The sequence below is a fragment of the Physcomitrium patens genome, chromosome 14 (genome assembly GCF_059467195.1).
Source record: "Physcomitrium patens ecotype Gransden chromosome 14, ASM5946719v1, whole genome shotgun sequence".
Classification (NCBI taxonomy): domain Eukaryota; kingdom Viridiplantae; phylum Streptophyta; class Bryopsida; order Funariales; family Funariaceae; genus Physcomitrium; species Physcomitrium patens.
The window spans coordinates 11,412,644-11,427,170 of NC_143423.1; the positions used below are offsets into that span (position 1 = coordinate 11,412,644).

At 41.7% G+C, this 14,527-nt stretch overlaps 4 protein-coding genes across 8 annotated transcripts; 2 read left to right on the top strand and 2 right to left on the bottom strand.

Moving 5' to 3' along the window:
* Window positions 1-92: 92 nt before the first annotated feature.
* LOC112291692 (uncharacterized) lies at window positions 93-2,741 on the bottom strand. 4 transcript variants are annotated; one of them, XM_073538921.2, is made up of 4 exons: window positions 1,600-2,741; window positions 878-1,195; window positions 461-601; window positions 93-338 (listed from the first exon to the last, which is right to left on the bottom strand). In XM_073538921.2, the coding sequence occupies exons 2-3, from the start codon at window positions 1,160-1,162 to the stop codon at window positions 494-496; spliced, it is 393 nt and encodes a 130-aa protein (XP_073395022.1). In that variant the 5' UTR covers window positions 1,163-1,195; window positions 1,600-2,741; the 3' UTR covers window positions 93-338; window positions 461-493. The 4 variants fall into 4 exon arrangements, with proteins under 4 accessions (XP_073395022.1, XP_073395021.1, XP_073395024.1 ...); XM_073538920.2 differs by having other exon boundaries at window positions 2,294-2,591; XM_073538923.2 differs by having other exon boundaries at window positions 878-1,088; window positions 2,294-2,423.
* A 1,484-nt stretch (window positions 2,742-4,225) lies between these two features.
* Window positions 4,226-6,696, top strand: LOC112290934 (uncharacterized). Of its 2 annotated transcripts, none has more exons than XM_073538656.2 (8): window positions 4,226-4,439; window positions 4,839-4,951; window positions 5,282-5,353; window positions 5,646-5,681; window positions 5,865-5,910; window positions 6,046-6,133; window positions 6,263-6,320; window positions 6,538-6,696. In XM_073538656.2, exons 1-8 carry the CDS (start codon window positions 4,400-4,402, stop codon window positions 6,586-6,588), a joined length of 504 nt encoding a protein of 167 aa, XP_073394757.1. In that variant the 5' UTR covers window positions 4,226-4,399; the 3' UTR covers window positions 6,589-6,696. The 2 variants fall into 2 exon arrangements, with proteins under 2 accessions (XP_073394757.1, XP_024393547.1); XM_024537779.3 differs by having other exon boundaries at window positions 4,226-4,368.
* A 1,042-nt stretch (window positions 6,697-7,738) lies between these two features.
* On the top strand, window positions 7,739-11,876 carry LOC112290932 (uncharacterized). Its single transcript, XM_024537776.3, has 8 exons — window positions 7,739-8,155; window positions 8,957-9,041; window positions 9,196-9,264; window positions 9,421-9,533; window positions 9,805-9,916; window positions 10,040-10,183; window positions 10,434-10,608; window positions 10,757-11,876. Exons 1-8 carry the CDS (start codon window positions 8,107-8,109, stop codon window positions 10,880-10,882), a joined length of 873 nt encoding a protein of 290 aa, XP_024393544.1. The 5' UTR covers window positions 7,739-8,106; the 3' UTR covers window positions 10,883-11,876.
* A 421-nt stretch (window positions 11,877-12,297) lies between these two features.
* Window positions 12,298-13,787, bottom strand: LOC112290933 (uncharacterized). Its single transcript, XM_073538655.2, has 3 exons — window positions 13,590-13,787; window positions 13,046-13,289; window positions 12,298-12,906 (listed from the first exon to the last, which is right to left on the bottom strand). Exons 1-3 carry the CDS (start codon window positions 13,649-13,651, stop codon window positions 12,442-12,444), a joined length of 771 nt encoding a protein of 256 aa, XP_073394756.1. The 5' UTR covers window positions 13,652-13,787; the 3' UTR covers window positions 12,298-12,441.
* Between the last annotated feature and the right edge of the window lie 740 nt (window positions 13,788-14,527).

Here is a 14,527-nt window from a genome sequence, read left to right on the forward strand (position 1 = left end):
TAGAATGAGAAGCATGTTATCTCAATAATTAATGATGAGTTGAATCATGTCCAGTCTTTTTAGAGCATGTGGTTAAAAATGCAACTTAGGTGAACGGTTAATTTAAAACAGTTGTATTTATCTTCAGCTGATATAGTGTTCAAAATGCCAATTCATATTTTCACTAACGGTGAAACCTATGTTGGACCGACCCAATGCACAAAGCCAAGATTCTACAACTCATGCTCTAGAGAGTGTAAGTTTAAAAGAGAAGTATTTAATAGATGATGGTTACCTGCTCACGATACTTCCACATAACATTCATAGCTAAGAGCTGGCGTCCCATAAATTCCTGCATCCTGATCAGAGACCAAGTATCAAATCAGTTCAAAAAACAGATTTGGGGGGCAACCCATCTTAACAGACTGGTCCAATGTAAAGCCCAACATTTCATCGTCCGTATTAAAAGGTAAGCACTTACTTTCTTAATAAATTGTACATCATACGATCGCCCCTATTTCTTCCTTATAAGTGTAGCCAAATCTATCCCTCGAAAAGAAACATCAGCATTGTCACTGTTTACTATTCGTTCAATGCGTTGCCGGAAAGCCTCAGAGCTTATCTGAATGAGACATAAGCACCACGTCTAAATTCTGAGTTTATGTACACAGATGACACAGCCCTTTTCACTAAGTCAATCCAAAGAAACAACAATCATATTTGAATAAGAGCAGACCACGACTCCGATGCATTGACAAGAAGTTTTGTATAATTATCCTAATTGATCATTGTTATCGCTAGAGAATAAAAGCCGGAACTTACAAGTTAGTATCCATCAATTAACAGCACATATATGCTGAACCAACGTAAATTATAATAATAGAAAACAGGAAATTACATTGTTTATGCTCCTGGTTGAGTCATCCTCCGGATCATTCTCATCCTTAGGAGCATTCCTTCCAAAGAGAGCCTGGCATCGAAGGAGTCCTTTTTTTCCTCCCTGATTTTGCAAACTCAACACATGGCTGTGTCGATATAACCTCCCTGTTCCCAAAAAAGCATTTGAAAGTGATACATTGTTTTTTGCAGACCTTCTGAGTTCTTCAATGCTGCAATCGCCAAAAACATCAGGCCTGTAAGAAGCGATAAAGAATTTCGAAGGAACAGATGAGGAGGTTGCCATCTGTTCTTTCACTCCTTCGAATAAATGGAGCACCTGCCATACAAAAACCATAAGCTTTAATTCATAATTTGCTCATCCCTGCCCTGTCGGTACCAGAACCATGCAGAGATTACTTCTGAAAGTGTACTCTGACCTGCGACTAACTAAATTGATTCTAGCGGCGATTACAATCCTCGACAATTTTGGTTTCATTCCGATGAAATTGTCACCTGTAAACAGAGCCAGCCGTTTGAGGTGCCTGGTATTGGACCTCTGAGAGCAGAGTAGACTAGAGATACACCTAAAAAATAAGAAGATTGGTGCAATGTTTAACGCCTCTCAACCATACAGCACGGATCAACCGTAAAATCTAATTTTCATATCAGTGCTCTGCTTTGAATTAATAATCAAACTTAGGTAGCGAAATGCTCATCGAGATCTAGACTATAGTGCTTTACCAGTACGAGCACCCCACTTTAGGAGCAATGAAATACTAGCGAGATTCGAAGTGCTGGCTCATGACATTCTTGCACTCCACCATCAACAGTAGTTCGTAATTACCAAATAGTAATCCTTCGAAAGCGTCACGAAGTTCGCAACCTTAATAAATTCCATTCACAGCTTCCCTCGTAGCAATGGAGCTGATTAATTTTGCAACCCCCTACACCTTTTCATTGGCTACTAATTCTCAGGCAAAACGAGTCCAAAGTAACACACTTCGAAACCCGAATATGTTAGAATTTGGCAAAGGCCACGATCTGCAGCTCTGAACTTCGTGATTCTAAAAATGGCGATTCACAAGCCACCAAAGATACTCATTGCCAATTACGCGACCACAGTTGATGATGCAGATCACCTATCTAAAATGAGTACCGTCAAGAATCGGAAAGCTGCTTGTTAAACTTACCAGATCCCAAAAACGACATCCACATGTCAATTATGCAAGATGATAAACTAATTTTGCAAATCAAACGCAGTTGAATTTCATCTGACAACCACCTACTTGATGCACTCACAAGCCTCAAAAGAAAACCTCGTGAGCCCAAAAATTCCAAGGAAAAAACACGACAACAAAAAAATAGAAAAAAAGTCGGAAAAGAAAAGAAAAATAGATACATTAACACCCACAAAACAAAGTCATGTGAAACTCACCGCAACATCAAGTCATAAACCCCACGGGACAGCACCAGGCTGTTGTAACACCAAGAGAAGTCTAGAGTGAAGCAGTGACCAGGAGGCCAAGATATGGAAAGCGTATGTGTACAGTTTGGACAAATGTGCAAGCAAATCCAAGGGATGTGTGGGCGTACTGTTTTCTCAGAGAGGTGGAGGCTAGAGGCTAGTGGGTTAAGATTCCTTTGCGAATAAACTAAAAAAAAAAGTTACCCCACAATTGAGCTGCGCACGAAATCCTTCGCAACATCCATCAACCCTTCCTCCATATGAGATGGCACGATGATTCAAATCCAGTAAGTCCACTTTGAAAGGCGAGAGACCAACAACACACCCAGTCATGAAATGAGACTCGAAGACTTCCACGACACGTGGCGAGTCCGCGACATTCTTCGAACCGTGAAAAAACATCCAACGAGCTTTGTGGGAGGAAGAATCCCTGTTGCCCCCATCTCACGATTCATTCTTTGCTCGGTTGCGGTTTTAGCCTCACAGACGCCCAAATTTCGCCCTCCTTTGTCACGACTCAACGTGATTAGGTCGACGTCAGTGATCTCAAAACACGATTTCTGCTTAAAACCTCGCAGACAGCTTCGCGCCTCTAATCCCAACACAAAAAACACGTTTGCAAACTCGCAAATCGAGCTTCGCCTCGCCGCCTCGGTATCTCCGCTCTTCCTCGTCCGGGAGCTGTCGCGTTCAAAATGTGATTAGTGAGTGTATTAGCCTCACTCACTAATTTGGGGCTCCAATTAGTGACAACGTGGCACGGAAACTGTGAGCAATGCTTATACGTGTGTTAAGTTGAGAACTGAAAAAAGCTTATATGAAATTATGCTCGTTGGAATATTCTCTGCACAATTTCTGTACAGATTTGTAGAGCGACCAATTTTTATTTTGAATTTGAAACTTGTTTGTGTACTTATGTGTGGATTGTGTCCATCTATTCAGTATTTTACATCCGTTTGGTACAACGATATTTGTGGTTTTAAATATTGTTATTCTATGTTTAGGTTTTTCATGTTTATCAACTGTATATATACACATATACATATATACATATATACATATATATACATATATATATACCTTATACGACATTTTTGTAACTTGAATCAAGTATTTTGAATATACTACTTGTTACCTGATTTTTTTTTGAAATAAATTGATTTGATTTCCATTTTATTAAAAGATCATGTTTAAGTCGTTTTTAGAGAACTTCTGCATTTCAGATAACTTATTTAAATCACTTTTACTAACATATGTTACTTTCTAGTATGATGAAATAGATAAAGAAATAAACACACACTTAGAAAGAGGTTTAACTGTTTGGTTTTTAAGATATTTACAGATATCCTCACATAGACAATGTTTTATGTCTCATTTGATCAACATGGAAAAATGCAACATACAGATTATTGTGATAGAACTCCAAGAAGATCACCTGATTCTCCAATATCTGTCATAAATAAATGTGAATTTTAATCATTGTGATTTCATTCATTAGGAAATAAAATATTACTTCTTTACATTTTAATTTAAAATAAAAATGCTGTCTTCATGCTTAATTTATTATTATCATTTTTTAATATTTTCTTCACAACATTAAAATCACACAAAGAAAAAGTTTAAATCTGGACCGTGGATTACTCGAGGAGATTGACCAATAAGAGGAGGGACGGACGAAGCAACGAAATTTTATTGGTCCGATCGCGAATCAATCGATGTACCGACGAAGCTGACGTGGACAAAGACGAGAAGTTCCCCTTGTTCGTCGATAGCACCTCTCGTCGACGTTGACCGACGCCTTCGTCGACGCAAGGACGAAGAACAGACGAAGACTGTGGGTTCTGATCATTCCGCTCGTGTTTTTGGGCCCGTCTCGCAATCTGTTGGGTTCTGCTCTATTTCTTGGCGTTTGAAGCCACCCGTGGAGGAAGAGAGGACAATACAGTGGAGCATCAAGCTTGACGGAATGGGTGCCTATGGAGACTTAGTAGCTTCGATCAAGGCAACGAACTTCAGACATGTCGCATTGCAGACAATTAGCCTTGGTAGAGCCATAGCCAAGCCTCTGTGTTTAGGATGATTTGCTGGGTTGAATTGTTTACTTGCGCATACCTAGGTTCGTGAAGCTGTCTGTGCGTTTCGGTCAGTGTTGCAGTATGAGAATGTGGGTTTTGTGCCGCATTCTCTGGGCTGATGTGCAATTTGGTGTCCGAAGTGCATTTTAGGGTAGCTGGATGTGATTGAGTGATCTTTTAGGGTGGATGAATCAATTATGAGCAGGTTGAGCATGTTGTGGGGTTCTGGTTAGTTGCGTGTGTGCGTGTTTTTATTTTTTATTTTTTGAGGCGTTTTTTTGGTGTTGAAGTAAATGTGATCATGTTGCTACTCAGATTTTGATTGTGTTTTTTTGTTTTTTTAAATCGTGTTTGACATACTACTGATGATCTGAAACTTGAGAATTGGACTTGATGAATTATTCGTATTAATTCTCTTGATTTGGGGCGCCGACTTTCAGGAATGATCGTGACGTCAGCTTTGATCATATGGAAAGGGTTAATGTGCTTCACGGGGAGTGAATCCCCTGTCGTTGTTGTTCTCTCAGGTAGCATGGAGCCTGGTTTTAGAAGGGTACGCACAAAGTCTATCCTTAGTTCACTGGATTGGAATTTGTTGATGATCAGCCGTATTTTGCCATTAGTGAGAAAGGTGGATTCTATTGATTGTGTGTCTCAGCTTGACGTAATAGTTGTAGCTGGCAGAGTGCACCAAGCCTTTGAGTTTCTGTTGAACGAATATGTAGAGACGTTTAAGCACGTTGAGAAACGCTATTAAATCTAGTCCTCTAATCGGCTTCGGCAAGAATCACGAATAAAGTTCTCTTCATATCGTTTTCTGTAATATTAAATCTTGGAATCGTCTTTGTACGTTTAACATGCATCTTTGTGTTTGTGTTGGTAGGGAGATATCCTCTTCCTTCACATGGGCAAAGCTCCAATCCGAGCTGGAGAAATCGTTGTATTCCACGTCGACGTAAGTTCACAACAGAAGACCTTTTTACATGATGAAACAAGTACTTTGGGTTCGAAACAGTGTATAAGTTCGATTGGTTGTTCTTCTGTGGTTGAATTCAAGACCTGGCAATTGCTTTTGGACCAAGTGCAGCTTCACGAAGCTTGACAATGAATATAAGTTCGTTTGAACCGTCTTATTGATGCTACAGTGTTAATGTTGACCACTGTAACATGGGTTAGCCAGATGGTCATGCCATTGGAAGCTTTATGTAACGTCTGTTGTGCACATTTTGGTTTGTTCAATTTTGCAGGGGCGGGACATACCTATTGTACACAGAGTGATTAAGGTGTGTATGTGTTGGATGTATTTATTTCCACTCAAGTGTCCTGTCATATTGTTACTGCATGTAGAACTTGTACTTCACCTAGCCTCAATTGGTAGTATGTTGAAATGTGTGTTTTTTGTAACTCCATTGAAGCCAACAGTTTATTGGAATTTTTAATAAAGTAGTTCTGCAATCTTGTTGCAGGTTCATGAAAATATTGAAAAGGGGGATTACGAGGTTCTTACAAAAGGTACGATGTTATACTTTGTTCGAAGTCTGCTTTTCATTCTTGCAGGTTTGAGTATGATGCACTTGGGGTCTATTTGGTTTTTATTCAGGTAATACGGGGACTTAAATTTGCAAGTAAATTATGTGAAAACCACAGGAGACAATAATACTGGTGATGATCGTCTTCTTTACGCTGCAAACCAGTTATGGCTACAACGCCAACATATTATGGGACGAGCAGTTGGGTGGGTGATCGAACTATTCATTTTGTCGTTTGGATACTTTGTCATAAGCAGGGTTTACATTGTTATGAGTTTTTTATGGCGTTTCTGAAATGTTTATTGAAGGACTTGATTTGGACCCTTTTTCCACAGGTTTTTACCATATGTGGGATGGGTTACCATCATTATGACAGAGAAGCCCTACATCAAGGTTGGTTTCTGTTGCTTCCTGCTCTTGCCATTTCAATTGAAAAATATATTTATTTCACCGAGCTTGAATTTCAAAAGTTTCCACGACACAAGAGTGCGTGTGGTGGAGCCCGACCCTTGGTGGGCATGGGCCCATGCATCAATATTGTTCTTTCTTTGGAACTGAACTTTAATTTTTTTTTTATCAGCTAACGCTACAATTGTTGCTGTGTGTGCAGTACTTTTTGATTGGAGTTCTAGGCTTGTTAGTAATCACTTCAAAAGACTAGTGTTATTTTTTCTTTGGTTTTTAGGAGACATGAGAGCTCTACATTGTCTGACACAGTTGTTTCCACATTAATATCTGTCAAGATCTGAAGTAACTCTCTTTTGAGCAATGACTTTGTTGAGCCAGTGAACATCTTGAAGATATCTTTGTGAGTCGTAGTTGAGGCGGGTGTAAAATGCACGAATTTTTCAACTCATTGACCTCTAGAAGTGTGATGCGGAGCTTTCCTGCAATCTACACAACTCATTTGTTTTCATCAGCTGTTTGTCCTGAATCGCCGTACTTGTTGACATTAACAACTCGGTGACATAGATGTTTGCTGACCTGTGGCCGTAATTTGATAGATTTTGAATCTCCTCTCTAACTCATCGCTTTTAGGCATGATTACTACAGGATTCGTTACATCTACAAACTACTGGGTGGACGAGGCTCTTATCCATAATTCCATCAAGAAACCAATGGAACCAAAATACTGTAGCTGGTCATTTGCAGCTTCTGGAAAATGGTGGTGTTTTTCCCAAGGATTCTGAAACAATCGCTACCTTTTCATATTCGTAATATTGCCATTTCGTACTTACGTGAAAAAATTGACATTCAAAGAATATTAATGTACCTCAGCTCTTCTCAAGAAGCGTCTGCACCTCCAAAAGCAGTCCACCCTAGCCATTATCAGACTAAAGTTACTATTCTCTTATAACCAAGCATTGACATAGATTGGGGACAATCTTTTGCACGGACATTCTGTTCAGCTTTACACATTGCGTAATTTTCACTGAGGCAAATCAAGCAAAATTATGCGGGTTATAAGCTAAGGTCACATGTGGATGACCTGGCTTTAAAATCTTACTCAATCACCGCTCAACAAACAGGGAGGACCGGCAGTCGGTGTAAAGTCAGCGGAGCAAAATGCCCAAGTCAGTGACTTCGAAACTGTATATTCGTCAAAACACCACCAAACACTTAATTTTAAATAGGTACATGTACAGTAAAACCGTGGTGCTGATAGTATCACTAAGGAAGGCATCGTTTATCTTGATTTGGAACAAATTCCTTTCGATCCGAGTTTGGGAAGCGAGAATGACATCAACGCTCTCTTTATTTCCCGTTTTAAAGCCAACTGGATTTCCCTTACGCGTATGACAGGATGTGTCATGCAGTAGAGATGAAATTCCGATTATCAAGATGCTTGATTCTTTCTTCCATGTCTGCGACGGTTACCCCTTCTCGTATATTCAAAGCAGGGATCCTCAACGTGAATCAGTTGCAATTGATTCACACAATGATGATGATGATGGCCAGAGCTTAGAAGTCAGTTCCCCAGATGCTCCATTACGTGATGATTTACAACCTGGGCAATTGCACAAACCTGAAGTCTTAGATGTTGAGTAGAGCTGCGAAAGAGGCTGGTGTCAGTATTTGAGGCTTTGTTTGCCGGCGGTGAGAAACCTCGGAGGAATTGAGGTTTATGGGTTATTGGACACAGAGTCCTCTTCAGTAAACGTCCAGGAGGAACACTAGGATGGCGTGCAGGGAAGCAACTCATGCAGGCTCCTGGTATTCAGACGATGGTAAGTTTGGTCGTCCTTTCTTGTGCTGCCACATTTGCGATGGAAATGATCTGGGTTGTTTATGCCGGAGTTATGTAGATAGCCGGAAACCTCTGAGGGACCAGAACTGGCGAAAGGATCAGGTTCCTGGGAACCCTCACAATATGACCCGGGATTTTTATGAACGACCTCCTCGTAGAACAGAGTTGAATCGGTTTTTAATTTTATCAGCGTCGTGGTTTGTGAGGTTGGATAGTCGCTATGATTTATCAGGATTTTCTTAGTTCCATAATATGCAAGTTTGTGGGTTGCATATTATGGAGCTGTAATGACTGCGATGTGGATGGCGAGAGGTAGGGAAATTAGTTACAACCTGACTGTGTCAATCTCTATTCGTGGAAATCACGAGTACGCTGCAGTTGAATTTCTTTTAAGAGAATTTCAGTTCTATCATGATGTATGTGGGTGAGAATTAGCTATCATTTACGGTGTTTATGTCAACGTATTCAGAGCGACTAATCGAAATTTTCCCAGTCTTCAAGATACCTGTAGATACTTCATGCCTTTTGTGCAATCATTTTTAAGACCTTTATGACTACTAAAAGTGGCATGTCTTCAGGACTTGTGATATAAATATCACTCCTCTCGAAGTTAAGTTTACAGGGTTAGAACTAGGGTAACCTTTTATAAACCATTCATTCCTGCCTTCCGTCAAGGTTGAGGTTTCCACATGATCTCAACATTACAAGCACCGATTATCTACTTATCAGCTTCAATACCATGATCTGACATTTGCACGTCACATTGCTATTGTCTTTGTAGCTGAGGAGCTAGTTCAGGAGCTGGACTACTGGTTGCGTTCATCAGGGCTGCCCAAACTTACTGATGCCCGTGCTATTATAGCTCCGTAAGTTCTTTTTTTGGAAAATATGCTTTCCTGAAAACTTCATTGCATGAAAATTGACATATGTTTCCAGGTCTCTTGGGTTATTGGTGATTCCTAGTGACGCCAGTAAATTCACATGGCGTTGAATGGCTTGATTATTTGTGGGTGTTGGCAGGCATGCTGGCTACTGGTATTCAGGGCGTTGCGCAGCTTACGCTTTTGCTAATATTGATTCACAACGTGTGTAAGTTTTCTGCAAGCCCATGTTAAAGCACTAATCTGTGATTCCGAGTGTGATGTGGGCCAATGTTGTCAATTGGCATTGAACCTTGAACTCAATGTTTGCAAGACTCACAAACATTGATTCCTGTGGGGTATGTATTGTGGTATGGCTCCTCAGACAGCGGGTATTTCTCTTGGGGCCATCACATCATCACTTCACAAGGAAATGTGCGTTGTCAACAGCCTCTGTTTACAAGACTCCTCTTGGAGACCTTCCAATTGATCACGAGGGTATAAACTGCCAACCTTATTGCAGTATTCTTCCACCACTCATCAAATCCTCATTGTAGCAATGCTGTGGGGTTTGGGTTGGACTCCATCGCTGTCAGATTCTTGAAGAAGAGGTCGCGGATGAATACACATGTGCGACAGGAATTGAGCGAGTCATAGATTTTGTTTAATCTTTTTACAGAAAATGAACTTCTAGGAAAATGCAGTTTATATTTTCCAAATTGTTTTGTACAACTACTGTTTATGCACTAATACAAATTTTTGTTCACAGTTTACGATGAACTCCGAGCCAGCGGCAGGTTTGAGGATATGTCCATGAGCGTTGATGAGGCCGAGCATAGCATGGAGATGCATTTACCTTTTCTCGCGAAGGTCTTCCAAGGGTATGTGAAATGTCAATTTGCACATGTAACATGGTGCGAGGATTTTATGCTTTTGGTTTCAATTGCTTTATGAAATGCATTTGGAGAGACATTGCTGATTTTCTTCTGTGGGTGCACTTGCAGGACTAATGTGAAAATCGTGCCCATAATGATAGGTGCTTGCCCTCCTGAAACTGAGGCGACGTATGGGCGTTTATTGGCGAAGTATATTGATGACCCAAACAACTTCTTTTCAATATCTTCAGATTTTTGTCACTGGGGTTCACGGTGAGCCTTTGCTGCTCTACAGTAACCTCTTAAGTCCCATTCAAAACTGCAGTTTTTCTCAGTTTTTAGAGCACTAAAATCTTTTAGCCTCATACCCTTTTGAAGTCGAACTGTCGTGCATAATTATGAAGCCCCAAGCTGTGTTTTAAATTGACAATCTTCATTCTGTGACTTGAGATCACGTCAAGTTTTCGTAGGTCAAGATGTCTACTGTCGATTTCTTACAATGGCAATTTTGGTCATGATACAGGTTTGGTTACCAGTATTATGAGAAGAAACGGGGTCCCATTTACAAGTCGATTGAAGCCCTGGATCAGCGTGGCATGGACATCATTGAGTCTGGTGATCCAGATGCTTTTCAGGAGTATCTAAGCGAGTTTAAGAACACAATCTGTGGACGGCACCCCATTGGAGTTTTCTTTCATGTCATATTTCTCTTTCAATACCATTAAAATGATTTTCTTGGCTTGCTCAACTCTGATTTGATGATATTTCTTTCAATTACTGAATTTTGTTTGTGCATGTTTCTTGTTTGTGAGATCTTATACAAGGCAGCGCTGTCTTGTTTTACAGATTTTGAGGCACTGTGCCACAAGGATGCGCATCAAGTTTTTGCAGTACGAACAATCAAGTCAATGTAAAAACATGCGCGACAGTAGTGTCAGCTATGCATCTGCTGTGGTTACTGCTTTGACATGACAAAAGTATCCCAAATCTTTCGGAAGGACCTTGGAGGTTGGGTCTTTCATTGTTCTAGCTTATATGGAGATCCGGTGTTAGGAACAGATGACATGTGGACCAGAAAATTGCGAACTAACATTTAGATAGTGACGTCCGATGCGACTAAGTGCAAAACTCGACTCCATTTGGGATTAGGTCTTCATTAGTCACATTTGTCTGATCCAGTTGTCGTCCCTGTGAACTGACGTCCTGTTTCTCGCAATTGACTGTCTTCGGGTGCCGGTACCTCCGCTTCTAACACATTGTTCTCCCTATTAAGTTTTAATATCTTGTCATTCGTACCGAAAGGATTGAAGAAGTGGCTCAACACCTGGGAGGCTCTGAAGATAAGGGAGGCTGTAATGCAGTGCTCAAGTGGTGCTCCTGCCATTTTCATCGTCAATGGTATGAGCTACTCTTTTCTCGAGATACATGCCAGATACACTCCTGGAGCACGCAGTGCTGCGATTGTTGCCAATCAAATGCTCTCACAACACATGTACCGGAAATCAAGACGTGGGCATAATTACCCTCGAGACCGAACAACTCTGTTGCACATAAACAATTTGTTAGTACTATCCGAAAATTATGTGTGCCACAAGCTCTTCAGAAGTTAATTTCTAGTCTTCTGCCGCTTCGAAGTATTTATTGGAAGTACAACCATCTATATCTTCACAGATTGGACAGATAAGACAATCTGTGCTTTTGTCTTGGGGGTGTTCCATGCACACCCATTTATTTGGGGTTGAGGGCTTTGAGATTCTATCCAACCCCACCTATGTGGACACCCAATCCTACTATGGGTGGCTAGGCTAGGTGGTATTATGTTGTTGGATTTGACATAGCAACTTTGAAAGCATCATTCAGAGGTGCAGTCAACACCACTCAGTGCCAAAGTCTTGTCCATCAAAATATATGCGTAAATGTATTAGATATGATTGCAATATTCATAACATCATGCTAATTTAAGTAATAAGTCTCCGTGCACAGACTTGGGTTTGTGAAGTCATTGCTTGTGAGCAGACCAATGCAAGTAAATTTGTTAACATTTAGTAATTCGATTCTGATGTTCTCTATGATTTGCTTTTGTTCTCTCCCTCTCAAGCAAATTCTATCAATGCCAAACAACGAATGCTGTGAAAAGAGTTGTACAGCACCTACTACTGCATTATAACAGCTCAAAAACCTGCTAACCCCTAATTATACAACTGGGTTAAATATCAAGTAAGTATTTATAAAAGTATAGTAAAAGCATCCCTCGCTGTGCAAGTTCTTCCGACTTCTGATGACTGCAAGTTTACAACGCTGAGAGTTCTAACTATACTAATGGAGAATGATACGAACAGATTCTAAATGTACATTATAGTACACCGAGCTGAGTGTTGTGCCCAACAATGTGATCGCCAATTTGGCAGGAATGATTTGGACAAGTGAAGGCGCCGTGTTGCGCTGCACAAGCAACACCTTCAGACGACAAATTTGTGCTTTCTTAAGTCCTAATTCTCCGGTTCTGTAGTGGTTTTTTCACAGGTCCGAGGCTAATTTTGCAACCAAGCATTCTCAATCTGCTCAACATGCGAGGGTCCAAAACATTTCGCTCTCGTTAGGCAGTACCTGGTGCAGATCCCGGCGGATGAAGGCACTTGTGTGGTCTTCAACAGGTAACAAGCGTTTGCATGGACGCCTCTCGCTTGCACGAGAACTCCCCACACACTTGTGTCTGCTCCACCCTGAGATGGTGAGAAAGGACAAACGATCTCTTCATGATTACCCGACTGGAATTCCCTTGCAAGACAGAAAGCAGGGGAGCACCCAGGTTCCATCTTCTGAACAAGAAGAACCCCATCCGGAGCAGCCCTGGACAAGAACTCGCGGATGGGAGGCCAGAAGTCGGGATTCTTCCCTAAATCCCGAGGAATTTTTTGCCGCTGTGATCTGCCAGGTCTGCCCTTGGAGTCGAAAACGTACTGCAGGAAGGGAGCTTCCTGGATGTTCTTTACAATCTGCTAAATGAACAATTCAATTCAGTGGAGATCTAAGTGTGATCAGGTCAGCACCTGTAATTTGAGCGGTCATGCCATCTGAAAATTGCAATCAAGGATGTTGGAGATGTGATAGAAAGAGGTGAAATAAGGGGGGAACCTCTGGTATGAATTCTTCCACCCAGAGTTGAATATTCGTGTCTCTGTTTATGGGACAGTTAATTGCACAAGGCATGCCACAAGATGCAGTGGTATCTCTTCCTTGAAAGTCAGTTGAAGCCTCCGAAGAATTCCTGATTGCGGCATTGGTCGCAGGCAGCCTTCTCATGGGTACCAACTTATTCAGGCTTGGTTTACCCTTACTTACCAGGAAATTCTGCTTAAAGAGCGATACATCGCTTGTTCTGGAGGAAAAGTGCACAAATCGTCCAATGAGTCTTAAACATCGCTAGTTACTTCTAATCCCAGTGGCAGAACCAAGGACACCCTTCAGGTCCGAACTCAGAGGCATTCAATTACCAAATTCAAAACACCACTGCACACACTCCTCAATCTGCTCTCACACTTGCCTCCCAATAGCCAATCCCCAACCCACCATCCTCACCTCCAATTCCGAGCTACATAACACAAAACACCCACAACACAGCAGCTCACAGCCAACCTACCCCGCTTCCACAACAAGAAACAAAGCAAGCATGACATACCCGGTGCAGCAGCAAGGAGCAGAGCTGTTGCTAAGAGGGTTCCAGGTCACTGCATGAACCATGACAGGCAACAACAAATCGGGACGCAATCGACACTCTCCCCTTCAGACCCCAAGGCAGGTAAAGCACAAAACGTGCACACCCAATGCAAAGGGAGGGGGGAGAAGAGAGAGAGCGAGCTACAGCGTGGCGTCCTGGTCCTCCTCCGTGGTGGCGAAACACGCACACAGACAACACAGAGACACAGGCACAGAGCAGAGGGGAGGGTCCTGACTGGATTCAGAAGGCGGCGTGCTTGCAAATGGGCACGGCAAGCCAATCTGTAACAAGGGTGCGCTGCGATGCAGCAACTGCCACCTTGAAGGGCGTGGCCGCGGAGCGACTTGGCCGCCTGTTCGACACATGACGATCCGGCGTGGCGTCCACGTCGGCTCGTTTGCCCGCGTGTTTAGTATGCGGTGGAGTTTGAGGTTGCCGCCAACCACAGCTTCGTCCACTTCTCTGACAACGATGGATTCCACGTCGTCGCCATTCGACGGTGGTGGATCTCAACCTTTCTCGCTCATGCCTCGACGACGACGACGACGGAGGCCACGCAGACGACGAAGGTTTCCCTGATCTGCATGTGCTGTAATTACCCAAAAGGCTCATGGATGAATGTGCTTTCGATGTATCATTCATTTCTGTCTTCACCCATCCTTGATCCACATTTGTTTTGCTGTGAAGGTCTTCCCTTTAAAAAGTAACATGTGCATTTTTGCATAAGAGGAGGCATATTGGCATCTTTGTTAATTTTAGATAATAATGAGCTTATATATATATATATATATATATGTGCACATATACACATATATTAATAAAGATGTCTTGAAGCACCAATGGTAGATTTATTTGTAAATTTTATGAAATAAAGTCTAATATGATAGATAGCAATTTAG

Bases quoted from the DNA above. Each gene is read 5' to 3' on its own strand.
- LOC112290933 (XM_073538655.2), bottom strand. From the start codon at position 13,651: ATGGTTCATGCAGTGACCTGGAACCCTCTTAGCAACAGCTCTGCTCCT. The intron at 13,290-13,589 runs GTATGTCATGCT...CTTTTCCTCCAG, and splicing joins GCTCCTTGCTGCTGCACCGG to AACAAGCGATGTATCGCTCT. The intron at 12,907-13,045 runs GTTCCCCCCTTA...TTCATTTAGCAG, and splicing joins TGGAAGAATTCATACCAGAG to ATTGTAAAGAACATCCAGGA.
- LOC112290932 (XM_024537776.3), top strand. From the start codon at position 8,107: ATGGCGTGCAGGGAAGCAACTCATGCAGGCTCCTGGTATTCAGACGAT. The intron at 9,042-9,195 runs GTAAGTTCTTTT...GGGTGTTGGCAG, and splicing joins GCCCGTGCTATTATAGCTCC to GCATGCTGGCTACTGGTATT. The intron at 9,534-9,804 runs GTATAAACTGCC...TTTTGTTCACAG, and splicing joins CCTTCCAATTGATCACGAGG to TTTACGATGAACTCCGAGCC.
- LOC112291692 (XM_073538921.2), bottom strand. From the start codon at position 1,162: ATGGCAACCTCCTCATCTGTTCCTTCGAAATTCTTTATCGCTTCTTAC. The intron at 602-877 runs GTAATTTCCTGT...TGTCTCATTCAG, and splicing joins CAACCAGGAGCATAAACAAT to ATAAGCTCTGAGGCTTTCCG.
- LOC112290934 (XM_024537779.3), top strand. From the start codon at position 4,290: ATGGGTGCCTATGGAGACTTAGTAGCTTCGATCAAGGCAACGAACTTC. The intron at 5,682-5,864 runs GTGTGTATGTGT...ATCTTGTTGCAG, and splicing joins TTGTACACAGAGTGATTAAG to GTTCATGAAAATATTGAAAA. The intron at 6,134-6,262 runs GTGGGTGATCGA...CTTTTTCCACAG, and splicing joins ATTATGGGACGAGCAGTTGG to GTTTTTACCATATGTGGGAT.